The sequence below is a fragment of the Bufo bufo genome, chromosome 6 (assembly GCF_905171765.1).
Source record: "Bufo bufo chromosome 6, aBufBuf1.1, whole genome shotgun sequence".
NCBI lineage: Eukaryota > Metazoa > Chordata > Amphibia > Anura > Bufonidae > Bufo > Bufo bufo.
Genome location: NC_053394.1, coordinates 120349370 through 120364927, shown reverse-complemented (window position 1 = coordinate 120364927; position 15558 = coordinate 120349370). Strand labels below are relative to the sequence as shown.

The 15558-nt window shown below is 44.0% G+C and overlaps 1 protein-coding gene across 2 annotated transcripts in view; it reads left to right on the top strand.

Moving 5' to 3' along the window:
* The first annotated feature begins 1473 nt into the window (after positions 1–1473).
* The window catches only part of GDAP1L1 (ganglioside induced differentiation associated protein 1 like 1), a 73769-nt gene continuing 59684 nt past the window's right edge, over positions 1474–15558 (top strand). Inside the window, exons 1-3 of one of the 2 annotated variants that reach the window (XM_040435742.1) lie at positions 1474–1478; positions 6773–6776; positions 10183–10301. Coding sequence is in view for 1 of the 2 variants with exons in the window: in XM_040435741.1 (XP_040291675.1) it covers positions 10122–10301 (180 nt within the window). In the remaining variant the exon portion in view is untranslated. Of the gene's footprint in view, positions 1479–6772; positions 6777–10121; positions 10302–15558 lie in introns of those variants that run through there. The other variant, XM_040435741.1, reaches the window with a different exon arrangement.

The following is a 15558-nucleotide window of genomic DNA, read 5'->3' as shown; positions in this document are numbered from 1 at the left end:
AGAAACCAACTCACAGCCCGGCTCTCACATGCCTCCATAGTGGTATCACCAATGCACTGTGAGATAGGATAAAGCTGTGAGCCGCACCCACAACAGACCATGTGACACAGAAGCTACCAGGTGCAAAAGAATGTTACCAACTAAATAAAGTGGCACATTCCATACACATAAGGACAAAAACTCACTGAAAAAAGTGGCCTAAATTGGTGAAAATGCTCCAAACCCAGACACTTTGTGCCACTTTATTTTGTTGGTAACATTCCTTTGCACCTGGTAGCTTCTGTGTCACATGGTCTGTTGTGGGTGTGGCTTCTGTGTCACATGGTCTGTTGTGGGTGTGGCTCACAGCTTTATCCTATCTCACAGTGCATTGGTGATACCACTATGGAGGCATGTGAGAGTCTGGCTGTGAGTTGGTTCAGACCCTGTGTGACGGTCACGTACACTACACACAGGGGGGAGGATAGTGACCACTGCGCTCCACCCTCACCCCTGGCCCTGCCTACTTGCCACGCAAGTCCTAATGACAGGGGACAACTAGACGGCAGTCCCTAACTTAGGATACGTGCTGGGAAGACAGACAAGACAAATAACAGAACGTGAACGGACCGGGTCAATACCTAGAGAGCTACGCAGTACTAAGGAATGAGCAGAGAATAGTCAGGAAAAGCCGAGGTCAAATACCAGGAGAGAAACGAAGTACAACAGGAGTCCGCAAAGAATCGTCAGGTGGAAGCCGGGGTCAGGATACCAGGAGGGATGCGCAGTACAGAAGGAGCAGGCAGAGAATCGTCAGGGAACACGATCAGGTAGTATTCAGTAGTCCAACAAATAGCCAGGAACCTAGAATTAACAGGCAACCTGTGGCCAGCACGCTGCCTGTATTTATAGTGGGGTCTGAGGGTCATGTGACGTGGCCAGCGTCACATGACAGACAGACAAGTCGAGCACCAAGTGATCAGCTCGGCGCTCAAGGCAGACCTAGGAGCAGGGAGCCTCCCAGCTAGCAAAGCCACCCTGGGAACGAGGCCAAACACAGATCCTCACTCCCGAAGCTAAGCAGCAGGTCTGCGGCTGATGGGAGACCGAGTGCGCCTTTGGCGCCCCGTGACACCCTCCCTGTTCACACACCATGGGCAGTTGAGTGGTAGGACCCCATGCATGCTGAGACACCGTGATGTGGTGCATGAGGGGCTCCGATATGTTCCTGAAGATATTGGCAAAGTTCTCAGCTTTTAACATCGGCCTGAGGAATTAGCTAGTATTGTCAGTTGCGTATCATTTTGGTGCATTTTTTGAAGTGAATTGTCTATGTATATTTTTTCATCTGCACAATGTATCATTTTGTTAAAGATGTTCTTGTGGTGCATGCAGTCCGCCCCAGCATTCTCCATTGTACGCATTTTTTGCTGGGGATTGCCGTTGTCTGCGGACCGCATGTGAAGGAATTGATCCCCCGGTTATAGACACGCTACAGTGTCTGGGTTTGGAGCATTTTCACCCGTTTAGGACACTTTTTTCTGTGAGTTTTTATAAATACACAATACTCTCTGCTTGCTGACACTACCACTGAGGAAGGGAAGTTACCCCGAAACGCGTATGGTCGGAGTGGCCCAGCAAGCACTTTATATGATGGACATTTTCTCAAGCTGCTATTTATGTAAGCCAAATTGAACATCTCCATCTAAAAATTTACACAAGCTTTGTCCGCAAATCACAAGTGGAATGCAAATCTCAAGTGGAACGCACAGCCGAATACTATACTCCCCTTAGCGCAGCTTACGCTGATCACGTGGATACATCTTAGTCACGTGAGACGCCGCCAGGTCACGTGGGACGCCACGCTACGACCGCGAGACCACATCGGACGCCGTAGTTGGTCCGGGCGGCGGGGAAAGAAGATACCCGGCAAGTTTCCACAAGCGTAGTGGTAATGTATGACATCCACTAATTTTAGTATCGTTTGATTGGAGATATTTATTCATAAGGAGATGGACATATCTATTCGCTAGAGATCCACTTTCATACGGGATATTTTAAGTAGCGTCTCTTCAACAGGTGGCAATACTGCATATTTGCTGGCTCCACTGGGACATTTTACAGCAACCTATATATCTCGGATATCACAATAAGGTGCATTATATGTCGGCTATTGTTCCTACCATAGAACAACTTCCAGCAGTTTTTATATGAAGTTTTATTAGCGGATTTTATTCATTTTTGTCGCTATTTTTGTGTTATTATTATACTGTATTTTATATTACATTTTATTTGTCTTAGACACCTATATTGGTGTACATTAAATATTGACCTTTGATATATTTTGTTGTCCAGAGCTCCCAGATATTTGAGTGCCCATCAAATACGATTTTCTATTTTTGTCTTCTGGATCTGGGTGATTCTAGAGGAGTGCACCTAGTCCATAGGGGTCCCTCAGGTGAGCCGCTAATTTGCCTATTCGAGTCATATACACTCACCTAAAGAATTATTAGGAACACCATACTAATACGGTGTTGGACCCCCTTTTGCCTTCAGAACTGCCTTAATTCTACGTGGCATTGATTCAACAAGGTGCTGATAGCATTCTTTAGAAATGTTGGCCCATATTGATAGGATAGCATCTTGCAGTTGATGGAGATTTGAGGAATGCACATCCAGGGCACGAAGCTCCCATTCCACCACATCCCAAAGATGCTCTATTGGGTTGAGATCTGGTGACTGTGGGGGCCATTCAGTGAACTCATTGTCATGTTCAAGAAACCAATTTGAAATGATTCGAGCTTTGTGACATGGTGCATTATCCTGCTGGAAGTAGCCATCAGATGATGGATACATGTTCTCATTCTGTTTACGCCAAATTCGGACTCTACCATTTGAATGTCTTAACAGAAATCGAGACTCATCAGACCAGGCAACATTTTTCCAGTCTTCTACAGTCCAATTTTGGTGAGCTCGTGCAAATTGTAGCCTCTTTTTCCTATTTGTAGTGGAGATGAGTGGTACCCGGTGGGGTCTTCTGCTGTTGTAGCCCATTCGCCTCAAGGTTGTGCGTGTTGTGGCTTCACAAATGCTTTGCTGCATACCTCGGTTGTAACGAGTGGTTATTTCAGTCAACGTTGCTCTTCTATCAGCTTGAATCAGTCGGCCCATTCTCCTCTGACCTCTAGCATCCACAAGGCATTTTTGCCCACAGGACTGCCGCATACTGGATGTTTTTCCCTTTTCACACCATTTTTTGTAAACCCTAGAAATGGTTGTGCATGAAAATCCCAGTAACTGAGCAGATTGTGAAATACTCAGAACGGCCCGTCTGGCACCAACAACCATGCCACACTCAAAATTGCTTAAATCACCTTTCTTTCCCATTCTGACATTCAGTTTGGAGTTCAGGAGATTGTCTTGACCAGGACCACACCCCTAAATGCATTAAAGCAATTGCCATGTGATTGGTTGACTAGATAATTGCATTAATGAGAAATAGAACAGGTGTTCCTAATAATTCTTTAGGTGAGTGTATGTATATATATATATATATATATATATATATATATTATAATAATTGCATATGAAGACTTTGTAGTCTTTAATAAGTGTATTTTATTAGTACATAGTGTGTCGAGTCAAAGTACATAACCACGTCAGGACGTTAGAGAGGAACAGAATGTTAAGAGGGAGACGGAGTCAAGTGCCTCCAATATCCTTCTACAACATTTATGCCATATTTAAAGGGTAACTGTCATGTTTTCATCAAAAAATCTATTTTATCATATGTTACTGCTGCAGCAGCATTATGCATAAAGCAATCTTTAGTTTCTTCACATACCACTGTTTTCCTTGAGTTTTTCCCTTAGTTACGGCTGTTTGAACATTTACAATATGAGGACCTTTTCAAGATGACTCCTCTGCCAGTTCTCTGAGGCCAAAACTGCTGTCCCTCACTTCCCTCAGACACTTGGTGTAGCCAGCTGCTCCCTGCCAGCCAATCATATTGGATTACTGAGAGACACGCCTCCTCACTCTGAAGCCTAATGCAGGCATGCAGCGTGAAGGACCGCCCCTCCATCTTCCTGTCTTCTTAGCCAGAGACAGACAAGCCATAGCAACTGTCTTTTAAGGGAGCAGTGGAAAGGGATAGGGGACATTAATGAAAGCTGTTATTATAAGGTAATTACAGATCTTTTGACAGACTAAGGCCTCATGCACACGACAGTATATTTTCACGGTCCGCAAAACGGGGTTCCGTTGTTCCGTGATCCGTGTCCGTTTTTTTTTCCATGTGTCTTCCTTGATTTTTGGAGGATCACCAGACAAGAAAAGAGAAAAAAAAATCTAAGTCAAGTTTGCCTTGAAAATGATAGGAAAAAAACGGACACGGATCATGGACGCGGATGACAATCTTGTGTGCCTCCGTGTTTTTTCACGGACCCATTGACTTAAATGGGTCCGCGAACCGTTGTCCGTCAAAAAAATAGGACAGGTCCTATTTTTTGGACGGACTGGAAACACGGATCACGGACGCGGATGACAAACGGTGCATTTTCCGAGTTTTCCACGGACCCATTGAAAGTCAATGGGTCAGCAGAAAATCACGGAAAACGGAACAACAGACACGGATGCACACAAAGGTCGTGTGCATGAGGCCTAAGGCCTCTATCACACTTGCGTTGTCCGGATCCGTCGTGTACTCCATTTGCCGGAAGTGCCCGCCGGATCCGTAACACCGCAAGTGAACTGAAAGCATTTGAAGACTGATCCGTCTTCAAAATGCGTTCAGTGTTACTATGGCAGCCAGGACGCTATTAAAGTCCTGGTTGCCATAGTAGTAGTGGGGAGCAGGGGAGCAGTATACTTACCATCCGTGCAGCTCCCGGGGCTCTCCAGAATGACATCAGAGCGCCCCATGCGCATGGATGACGTAATGCATGCGATCACGTCATCCATGCGCGTGGGGCGCCCTGACGTCACTCTGAAGCGCCCCGGGAGCCGCACGGACGGTAAGTATACTGCTCCCCCACTCCCCACTACACTTTACCATGGCAAACAGGACTTTAGCGTCCTGGCAGCCATGGTAACCATTCAGAAAAAGCTAAACGTCGGATCCATTAATGCGCCGAAACGACGTTTAGCTTAAGGGCGGATCAGGATTAATGCCTTTCAATGGTCATTAATTCCGGATCCGGCCTTGCGGCAAGTGTTCAGGATTTTTGGCCGGAGCAAAAAGCGCAGCATGCTGCGGTATTTTCTCCGGCCAAAAAACGTTCCGGTCCTGAACTGAAGACATCCTGATGCATCTTGAACGGATTTCTCTCCATTCAGAATGCATTGGGATAATCCTGATCAGGATTTTTCCGGCATAGAGCCCCGACGACGAAACTCTATGCCGGAAAAGAACAACGCAAGTGTGAAAGAGCCCTAACTCAGGTATACATGCCTAGCTCTAATAAACTAGCAAATAAAAAAAATGACAGTTACCCTTTAAATTTTACTTTTTACAAAGTCCCAAAAAATGCTTCAATCTCACAGCAGTGGAAGGTGGGGGGGGGGGGCAATTCGAATTTGCGATATTTGAAAATTCGTGATCTCCAGTCATTGCTTACTTGATTGCGAAAATCGGCAATGTAATATATTCGCGATAAATTTGCGATTAGAATATGCAACACTATTCGCGAATATGAATATATAGCACTATATTCTAAATATTTCGCGAATTATCAAAGTGGCGATATTCGCGATAAAAATTTGCAATTCGAATATTCGCGCTCAACACTAGTGATGAGCGGCATAGGCAATATTCGAATTTGCGATATTTCGGGAATTTTTGGCCGAATATTCGCCATTAATTAGCAAATTCGAGAATTCGTGATCTCGAGTCATTGTTTACTTGATTGTGAAAATCGGCAATGTAATATATTTTTGCGATAAATTCGTGATTAGAATATTCAACACTATTCGCGAATATGAATATATAGCACTATATTCTAAATATTCGCGAATTATCGAAGTGGCGATATTCGCGATTCGAATATTCACGCTCAACACTATCAATGAGGTTGGTAGCTCCCTTTGCAATGACGTCCCAGACGTGCTGGATGGGAGACAAGTCCGGAGACACCGCAGGCCATGGTAGCACGTTTAGACCACTCAGGCTGCTCACAGTAGCATTAGCAACATGTGGCCTGGTGTTGTCCTGTTGAAAAACTTCTATCATTGTGTCTGGGACAAAAGCAGGACACATTGTAGAAGAGGATAAACCGCCATTCCAACTCCCTTTTGCTGTCTTGGTGTGTACCATGATAGCCTTTGAGAATACAGGGAGTGCAGAATTATTAGGCAAGTTGTATTTTTGAGGATTAATTTTATTATTGAACAACAACCATGTTCTCAATGAACCCAAAAAACTCATTAATATCAAAGCTGAATATTTTTGGAAGTAGTTTTTAGTTTGTTTTTAGTTTTAGCTATTTTAGGGGGATATCTGTGTGTGCAGGTGACTATTACTGTGCATAATTATTAGGCAACTTAACAAAAAACAAATATATACCCATTTCAATTATTTATTTTTACCAGTGAAACCAAAATAACATCTCAACATTCACAAATATACATTTCTGACATTCAAAAACAAAACAAAAACAAATCAGTGACCAATATAGCCACCTTTCTTTGCAAGGACACTCAAAAGCCTGCCATCCATGGATTCTGTCAGTGTTTTGATCTGTTCACCATCAACATTGCGTGCAGCAGCAACCACAGCCTCCCAGACACTGTTCAGAGAGGTGTACTGTTTTCTCTCCTTGTAAATCTCACATTTGATGATGGACCACAGGTTCTCAATGGGGTTCAGATCAGGTGAACAAGGAGGCCATGTCATTACATTTTCTTCTTTTATACCCTTTCTTGCCAGCCACGCTGTGGAGTACTTGGACGCGTGTGATGGAGCATTGTCCTGCATGAAAATCATGTTTTTCTTGAAGGATGCAGACTTCTTCCTGTACCACTGCTTGAAGAAGGTATCTTCAAGAAACTGGCAGTAGGACTGGGAGTTGAGCTTGACTCCATCCTCAACCCGAAAAGGCCCCACAAGCTCATCTTTGATGATACCAGCCCAAACCAGTACTCCACCTCCACCTTGCTGGCGTCTGAGTCGGACTGGAGCTCTCTGCCCTTTACCAATCCAGCCACGGGCCCATCCATCTGGCCCATCAAGACTCACTCTCATTTCATCAGTCCATAAAACCTTAGAAAAATCAGTCTTGAGATATTTCTTGGCCCAGTCTTGACGTTTCAGCTTGTGTGTCATGTTCAGTGGTGGTCGTCTTTCAGCCTTTCTTACCTTGGCCATGTCTCTGAGTATTGCACACCTTGTGCTTTTGGGCACTCCAGTGATGTTGCAGCTCTGAAATATGGCCAAACTGGTGGCAAGTGGCATCTTGGCAGCTGCACGCTTGACTTTTCTCAGTTCATGGGCAGTCATTTTGCGCCTTGGTTTTTCCACACGCTTCTTGCGACCCTGTTGACTATTTTGAATGAAACGCTTGATTGTTCGATGATCACGCTTCAGAAGCTTTTCAATTTTAAGAGTGCTGCATCCCTCTGCAAGATATCTCACTATTTTTGACTTTTCTGAGCCTGTCAAGTCCTTCTTTTGACCCATTTTGCTAAAGGAAAGGAAGTTGCCTAATAATTATGCACACCTAATATAGGGTGTTGATGTCATTAGACCACACCCCTTCTCATTACAGAGATGCACATCACCTAATATGCTTAATTGGTAGTAGGCTTTCGAGCCTATACAGCTTGGAGTAAGACAACATGCATAAAGAGGATGATGTGGTCAAAATACTCATTTGCCTAATAATTCTGCACTCCCTGTAGTGGTGTGAGGTCTGCATGTCTGGCTCGTAGTCCAATGTCGTGCAATCTCCTTCTGATGGTTTGTGTAAACACTGTTTGCCGCCCTAGGCTTGGGATGTGATGTCAAATTTCACTTGCAGTACAGAATGGATCAATATATACCATTCTTCTAATCAGATGATCCATCTGAGCAGAGGTTCTCCTCTCTGCAGCTCTTGCTGTTATTCCAGTTCCTTATTGTTCTCCCAACCATCGGGGAATGCAACTTTGAACCTTGCTGATATCTTGGCCTAGGTGCATAGCGATCTGCCAGAGTAATAAACCAAGGTCTCTCATGCCAAGGATTCTGTCACTCTCAGTTTGCTACAGGTGGTGATAACTGGCATATAGACGAACAGGAGGAATCACACAATCATCTCACATGACTTTTTCAGGTTTCGTGTGGCTAAAAAACTGCTTTTAATCTGGCTTTTATGTCCCTCCCACATATCTACGTTACTACTGTATCATAAATGGTAGATTATCCACATAAACCAGACACTTAACCCGTTTGCAGTGATGAGCGGCAGGGGCAATATTCGAATTTGCGATATTTCGCGAATATTTGGGTGAATATTCCTCATATATTTGAGAATTCGTGATCTCCAGTCATTATTTTCTTGATTGCGAAAATTGGCAATTGGGAAATTCGCAATAAAGATTCACGATACGAAAATTCGCAATCAACACTACTCCTAAAGTCAAAGATATTGCAGCCTTCTCATTGGGCCACAAGCAAGAAGCAGTGAGGGATCATGGGTACTGATGAAAAAAAATCTAGAATATTCGCGATTAAGAAGATATAGCACTATATTCTAGATATTCGTGAATTCTCAAAGTGCCAATATTCGCAATAAAAATTTGCACCCGCTCGAGCGTTCAGTGGACATCATGGCTGGCGGGTCTCCGCTGTTTCAAACAGACAGGCTAATGACCACAACCGGCAATAATACCGATTGCGGTCATTAAAGCCTTTAGATTAATATTTTTTTAAAGTTTACATTTATTTTTACACTATTTAGACATAAAAACCTATACATATACGGTATCATTGTAATCCTACTGACTCAGAGAATGAAGGGCACAGGTCAGTTTTGCCGCAAAGGTAACTCCGTGGGAACAAAACCCGTAAAATGGTGGAGGAATTGCGTTTTTTTTTCCCAATTCCACCCCATTTGGAATTTTTTTCCTGCTTCCCACTACATTGTATGCCATATTAAATGTTACTAATAGATCTTACTAATAGATTTCTATATCACCAACTTTGCCAACCCCTGCTCTTGACAATCCTCTGTAAGCCAATAAACCTTGTGTCCAGACCATGTACCATGTAGCAAACTAAAAAAAAAAAATATATATATATATATATATATATATATATCAGAGCAGGAGAGAGATTTATGTTGCTGATGTAAAATTATCTAGACTGCATTGCAACAAACTTCAGCTGTGAGATCCATTAGGTTTATATGGGTTTGAAAAATTACAATCTACAACATAAACTATTGGGTAATTTATTAAGACCGGCGTTTTATGCGCTGGTCTTAATAACCCCTGCGCTGGCGGTGGATCCGCCTTTGCTGGCGTCGATTTTGAACATTTTCTACGCCTAAAACAGGCATAGAAAATTATAAATGAGACGAGACAGATATATGCCAGAAAACTGGAGTATATCACTTAATGACCCCCTAGCTGTTTTGGGGGTGCAGAACTGCAGTATCCCATCCTGCCATACCCTGTCCCTTTGCCCCCATCATCATCATTTTATGTAATCTCATTATTCCAGAATACATTTCACAAAACTCCAGCCACCAATCCCAGCCTCATACATATCCTGCTCAATATTTCAATTATTTTTAAAGATCCAGCCTTGCATGGTAGCCTTGGTCATGTGACATCCTTCCACCCTTATTCATTTGCATAGAATATCACATTAATAATCCCAGATTGTCTGCAGTCTTATAATTACAGAGCATGCAGGCATGACCTTGGAAGAGTCTGAGGGACTAGTAATGAGATGCACATAGACATCAAGGAGACTGGCATTGAGGGAGATTCCTGGTGTTTGCACTGTAGCTGTGGAGAGTGTCTGTATTCTAGACAGGGTGATGATGATGAGAAGGAATAGGAGGCCCTCTGCTACTGGTGGTGGCCACAGAACCATGTGATAATGCTATTGCTGGAGCAGCAGCTCAGGAGCAGCCTCCTTTCTTCTGTTTCAGGCTGTCATGGCTACTGCCAGCAATCTGACTCCTACAAATTGCAGCTGGTGGCCTATTTCTGCAATAGAGAATGATGCAGGCAAAACGAATGAAGGGAAGGAAGATGCTGAAGCCTCAACCCCCAGCCTCAAAGCCAAGGACAAGCTGGTTTTATACCACTGGACACAGTCCTTCAGCTCCCAGAAGGTGAGGAGAGGGCATGATGCATTGTATGAACCTCCATTACTATCAGCAGCATCACTTGATTTGCAGGCTGCAGCCCTGGGCATGGGAGATGTGGGCAGAAATGCTGCATATGCTGGGTACTTATCTATGCCTTGCTTGTGAAGGAAGGATGCTGTGTATTATGTTATACTGTGGGGCTTATTGTGTACTGAAAAAAATCCTAAGAATGCTATAAGTAAAATCTTATGTAGTCAGAAAGGATTGGATTGTATGTACGGTAATAGTTTTTTTTTATTATTTTTCTACCTCTGTATCTCATTATCTATCGATCTCATATCTATCTATCTATCTATCTATCATCTATGTGTCTATCCCCATTATTATTGAATATCTGACAATCATGTATTTATCTTCTATATCTATTCATCTATCATCAAATATCTATTTATGCCATTAAATAGCTATCGATTTATCAGTCAATTGTGTACTATCTATCTATCTATCTATCTATCTATCTCATATCTATCTATCTATGCTGTATTTTTTATTTTATTAAACTTGTCTGTAAAATGCCAGGTTAAGCCATTTTCCACATAGCAGCCTATAATTGTTTATTTATTTATTTTGTATTTATTTATTTATTTTTAATGCTTTGTTATGCATTTATTTATTATTTTATTTGTTGTTTGATTGTCATTTCTATAATACTATGCCCATAGTCAGGTTGCACTCATATACCTTCTATAAGAGACCTGCACAAATTACAAAGCATAGGTAATGACAGAGACAATTCGGGACCGAATATAAATGGTTGACCTTTTTGACCTCATTCTTTTTATTGACTGAGCATGTCACAGTAGACACTGTATTATATTGTTTTTAACGGGATGCTATACCTTATAAGAGCGTACGTGTCCCTAATGCCAAATCTGGTCCCATCACCAAAACATATGCATTAGGCCTCATGCACACGACCGTTGTTGTGTTCCGTTCCGCAAAATGGGGTTCCGTTGTTTTTGTGATCCGTTTCCGTTTTTGTTTCCGTGTGTCTTCCTTTATTTTTGGAGGACCACCAGACATAAAGGAATGTAAAAAAAAGTCTAAGACAGGTTTGCCATGCAAATGATAGGAAAAAAACGGACGCGGACGCGGATGACAATCTTGTGTGCCTCCGCGTTTTTTAGTGGTTCCATTGACTTGAATGGGTCTGAAAATAATATGACAGGTTATATTTTTTTGACGGACTGGAACCACGGACGCGGATGGCAAACGGTGCATTAGCCGAGTTTTCAACGGACCCATTGAAAATCAATGGGTCCGCAGAAAATCATGAAAAACGGCGCAACAGACACGGAATAAAACAACGTGTGCATGAGGCCTTATGATGAACCCTGGGGCCTCCATATTACAGTTTTAAAGATATCTCATGAAGGCAAATCCTTTCCATATGGAGCATTAGGGCATTATTGACACCAAAGAGGGGAGTTCCCTGGTTAGGATCTTATCTATGAGTCAAAGTGGAGAGGGGCTAAGAAACGTGGAACTGGCCTGTCCATATGTATCATACTTTGCTATTTTTAATAGCCTTCATGTACTACTGTATTGTCCCCTCAGTGGACACTGCCGTCACTGCTACAGTGGAACTGTAATTGTTACTATTATGGCTGAACTGTAGAGAACATTGTTATAGGGACATTGTAGCTGACTTCGTTATGGGGGCACTGTTGCTGACACTGGCACTGGGGTAGAATGCACTGTATATGGCAGACTGTGTATATAGTTATATTTTGCTTTCACAATTAGGGAAGCTCTATGGCTGGCACTGTTGTGGGGGCTGTGGCCATCAGGTTTCTGAGGAAACTGAAGGTGTCACGGTTATTCAGACACCATGACTTCCTTTGCTTTGAGGGCTCTGTGATCATGTTTGTTTTAGCACTGTGAGGCACGGTGGTCTTCATGATAATGGTGCACTTTGAGGATTGGTTTTATGCAGGGGCAGACTGGGAACTTAAAGTGGCCCTGGAAAAAAACCTAGAAGTGGCCCTATGATTTACCGTATTTTTCGCCATATAAGACACACCCGCCCATGAGACACAACTAGGTTTTAGAGAAGGAAAATAAGAAAAAAATATTTTTCATTAGAGCTCAGCTCAGAGCCCCAATGTTAATAAGACCCCAATAACACCTCAGATCAGACCTCCAATCAGACGTCAGCTCAGACCCCATGTGAATGACCCACAGTCAGATCTCATATCATAGCCCCAATGTGAACGACCCCCAGACCTCAGTACAGACCTCTTTGCTCAGAGAAAAAAAAATAAAAAATCCACTTACCTCTCCTACTCCGGACACCACTGCCGCCACTCCCAGGATCCAGCTCTATCTATTCCTGCCGCGTGCTCTGCTGTGACCTGACGCACATAGCGTGAGGACACAGAGTGCCGACGGCAGAGGACCAGAAAGCAGTGAGTATAGACCCTGGGGAGCACTGCATTCACCGCTTCCTGGTCCTCGGGTAATACTGAGTGCTTCCATAATGGAAGCTCTCATTAGTATTCACCCCATAAGACGCACTTGCATTTTCCCCACATTTTTTTGGGGGGAGGGGGAGATGTGTCTTATGGGACGAAAAATACAGTAGGTAGGTTCAAATTGACAGAAGTGGGGACAGCACATGTAGGCAGGGACAACTGAAGAAGAAGGGGCCAGCAATACCTTAGTGCAGCACAAAATACCACCCCTGCAGAACCAAATACCACAAAATACCGTCCCTACCCCCAGGGGCGTAGCTAATGGCTCATGGGCCCTGGTGCAAGAGTTCAGCTTGGGGCCCCCCTTCCCTCAGTGCTTTGTGGCCAGGGGCAGGAAGCACAAGGCCTTCGTGCTGCCCGAGGCAAAAATTGAAACGGCAACCCCTTGAGCCAGAGGTGTAACTTGACCAGCATGCACTTTCTATAATAATGGTGTCTTCTTATGCACCACAAGGGTCTTTGGGCCCCCTCAGGCTCCTGGGCCCGGTAGCGACTGCTACCTCTGCACCCCCTATAGCTACACCCCTGCCCACCCCCTTCCACCACATTATGAAACTGTATCACTGTCTTGAGTATGGCAACACAGTTTGAGGGTCCACTCACACGTCCGTAGTGTATTGCAGATCCACAATACACCCGGCCGGCACCCCCATAGAACTGCCTATTCTTGTCCGCAATTGCGGACAAGAAAAGGACATGTTCTATTTTTTTCCGGAGCCACAGACCGGAAGTTTGGGGCTGCGCTCCGGAAATGCGGATGTTGACAGCACACTGTGTGCTGTCCGCATCCATTCCTGCCCCATAGAGAATGAATCGGTCCGCACCCATTCCGGATAATTGCGGAATGGGTGCGGACACATTCTACGGACGTGTGAATGGACCCTAAGTTTAATTCATGAGGAGACCTGCGGCCGCCGGCCAAGTGCATAAGAACCTGCAACCTCTAGCATTAATTAATGCTGAGAGGATCAGATCATTATGTACTTGGCTGACAGCCGTAAATAGGGCTCAGGCGGCCCCCTAGGCATCATCCCACAGGGAGATTTCTCTGTGGGGGTCTATGGCCAATCCACCCCTGGGTTTATGTATGCAGACTGCCACTCTGTTATATAAGACATTTCAAAACTAACAAAGATTTTCGTCTGTCTCTCGTTATTAATTTAATTGACAAATGAAAAGATCTCTTAATTACTGCCTTGTGAGCCCTCACTGTGTGCGCGCAGCGCTTCATGCAGATTGATCCCTGTTGAATATTTCCTAAAAGCTGTGTGTTTTAGAGGCTTCCTTTTATTTTCTGGAAAAATCAATAAAGTAGCTTTATTAAATGACATTAATAGCAAACCTCACCCCCTCGAGACTTTCATCCGTCATAGGGACAATCAAGACCTCGCGCACAAGCCCGCCTCTGTTTTGCGGTCCGTAAAATGCGTAACCACAAACTATGGATGCGGTCTGTATCTCGTCAATTTTGTGGATATATTTTATCTTTTTGACGAACAGACATATAGATGTGGAATGCACACGGATCATCCATGTGCTTTGCACGTCCGTATGTCTGTTCCCCAAAAAGATAAAACATGTCCTATACTGGGTAGCAGAATGCGGACTACGGACCCTTTGAAGTCAACAGGTTCACAAAAAAATCCGGATGCAACACGGATGGTATCCCTATTTTGCAGTTCCTCAATTTGCGGACTGCAAAATACATACGGACTTGGGCATGAGGCCTGCAAAGGGCCGTGTTGGAAAAAGGAATGCGATTGTGTGCCCTATCATGCACACATGACATACAGGGGTCACTCACATGTTGGCCACATGGTTCACATGTCACTGACATGCCACACATGCATCACTCACAAATAGGACACATGCATGACTCACACGATGGCCACATGCCATATAGACACCACCAAATGCATGTCAGTTACTCAGTGGCTAAATGTTGCATATGCGCCAATTACAAGGTGGTTACGGTACATGTCTCACATGCACTGCTCACACAGGACACGTGACACACATGTAGAAATGAGCGAATTTCATATTCTGAAATTCGTTCACGCTTCATTTACTGGTAAAAGTTGAATTGCGTTATGGATTCCGTTACCACGGACCATAACGCAATTCTATGACGGAATGCATAACGGAATACCTTTAGAGGCATTCCGTTATTCATTCCGTCATTATAGAAGTCTATGGGCTGCAAAACTGATCCGTCCCGTTTCCGTTATGCAGAATTGCGTTATGGTCCGAGGTAACGGAATCCATAACGCAATTCACCTTTTACCAGTAAACGAAGCGTGAAAGAATTTCATCACCTGAAATTCGCTCATCTCTACACACGTGCATCACATAAAAGATGCATGCCTCACAAATGCGGCAGTTAGGCCTCATGCACACGACCGTTGTTTGGGTCCGCATCCGAGCCGCCGTTTTGGCGGCTCGGATGCGGACCTATTCACTTCAATGGGGCCGCAAAAGATGCGGACAGCACTCCGTGTGCTGTCTGCATCCGTGGCTCCGTTCTGCAGCCCCGCTAAAAAAATATAACATGTCCTATTCTTGTCCGCGCTTTGCGGACAAGAATAGGCATTTATATTGCCGACGCCCGTTCTGTTCCGCAAATTGCGGAAGGCAACACGGGCGGCTTTTTTTTTTTGCGGATCCGCGGATTGCGAACCGCAAAAAAACAGAACGGTCGTGTGCATGAGGCCTTACACATAGGACACACATAAGACACATGCCACACA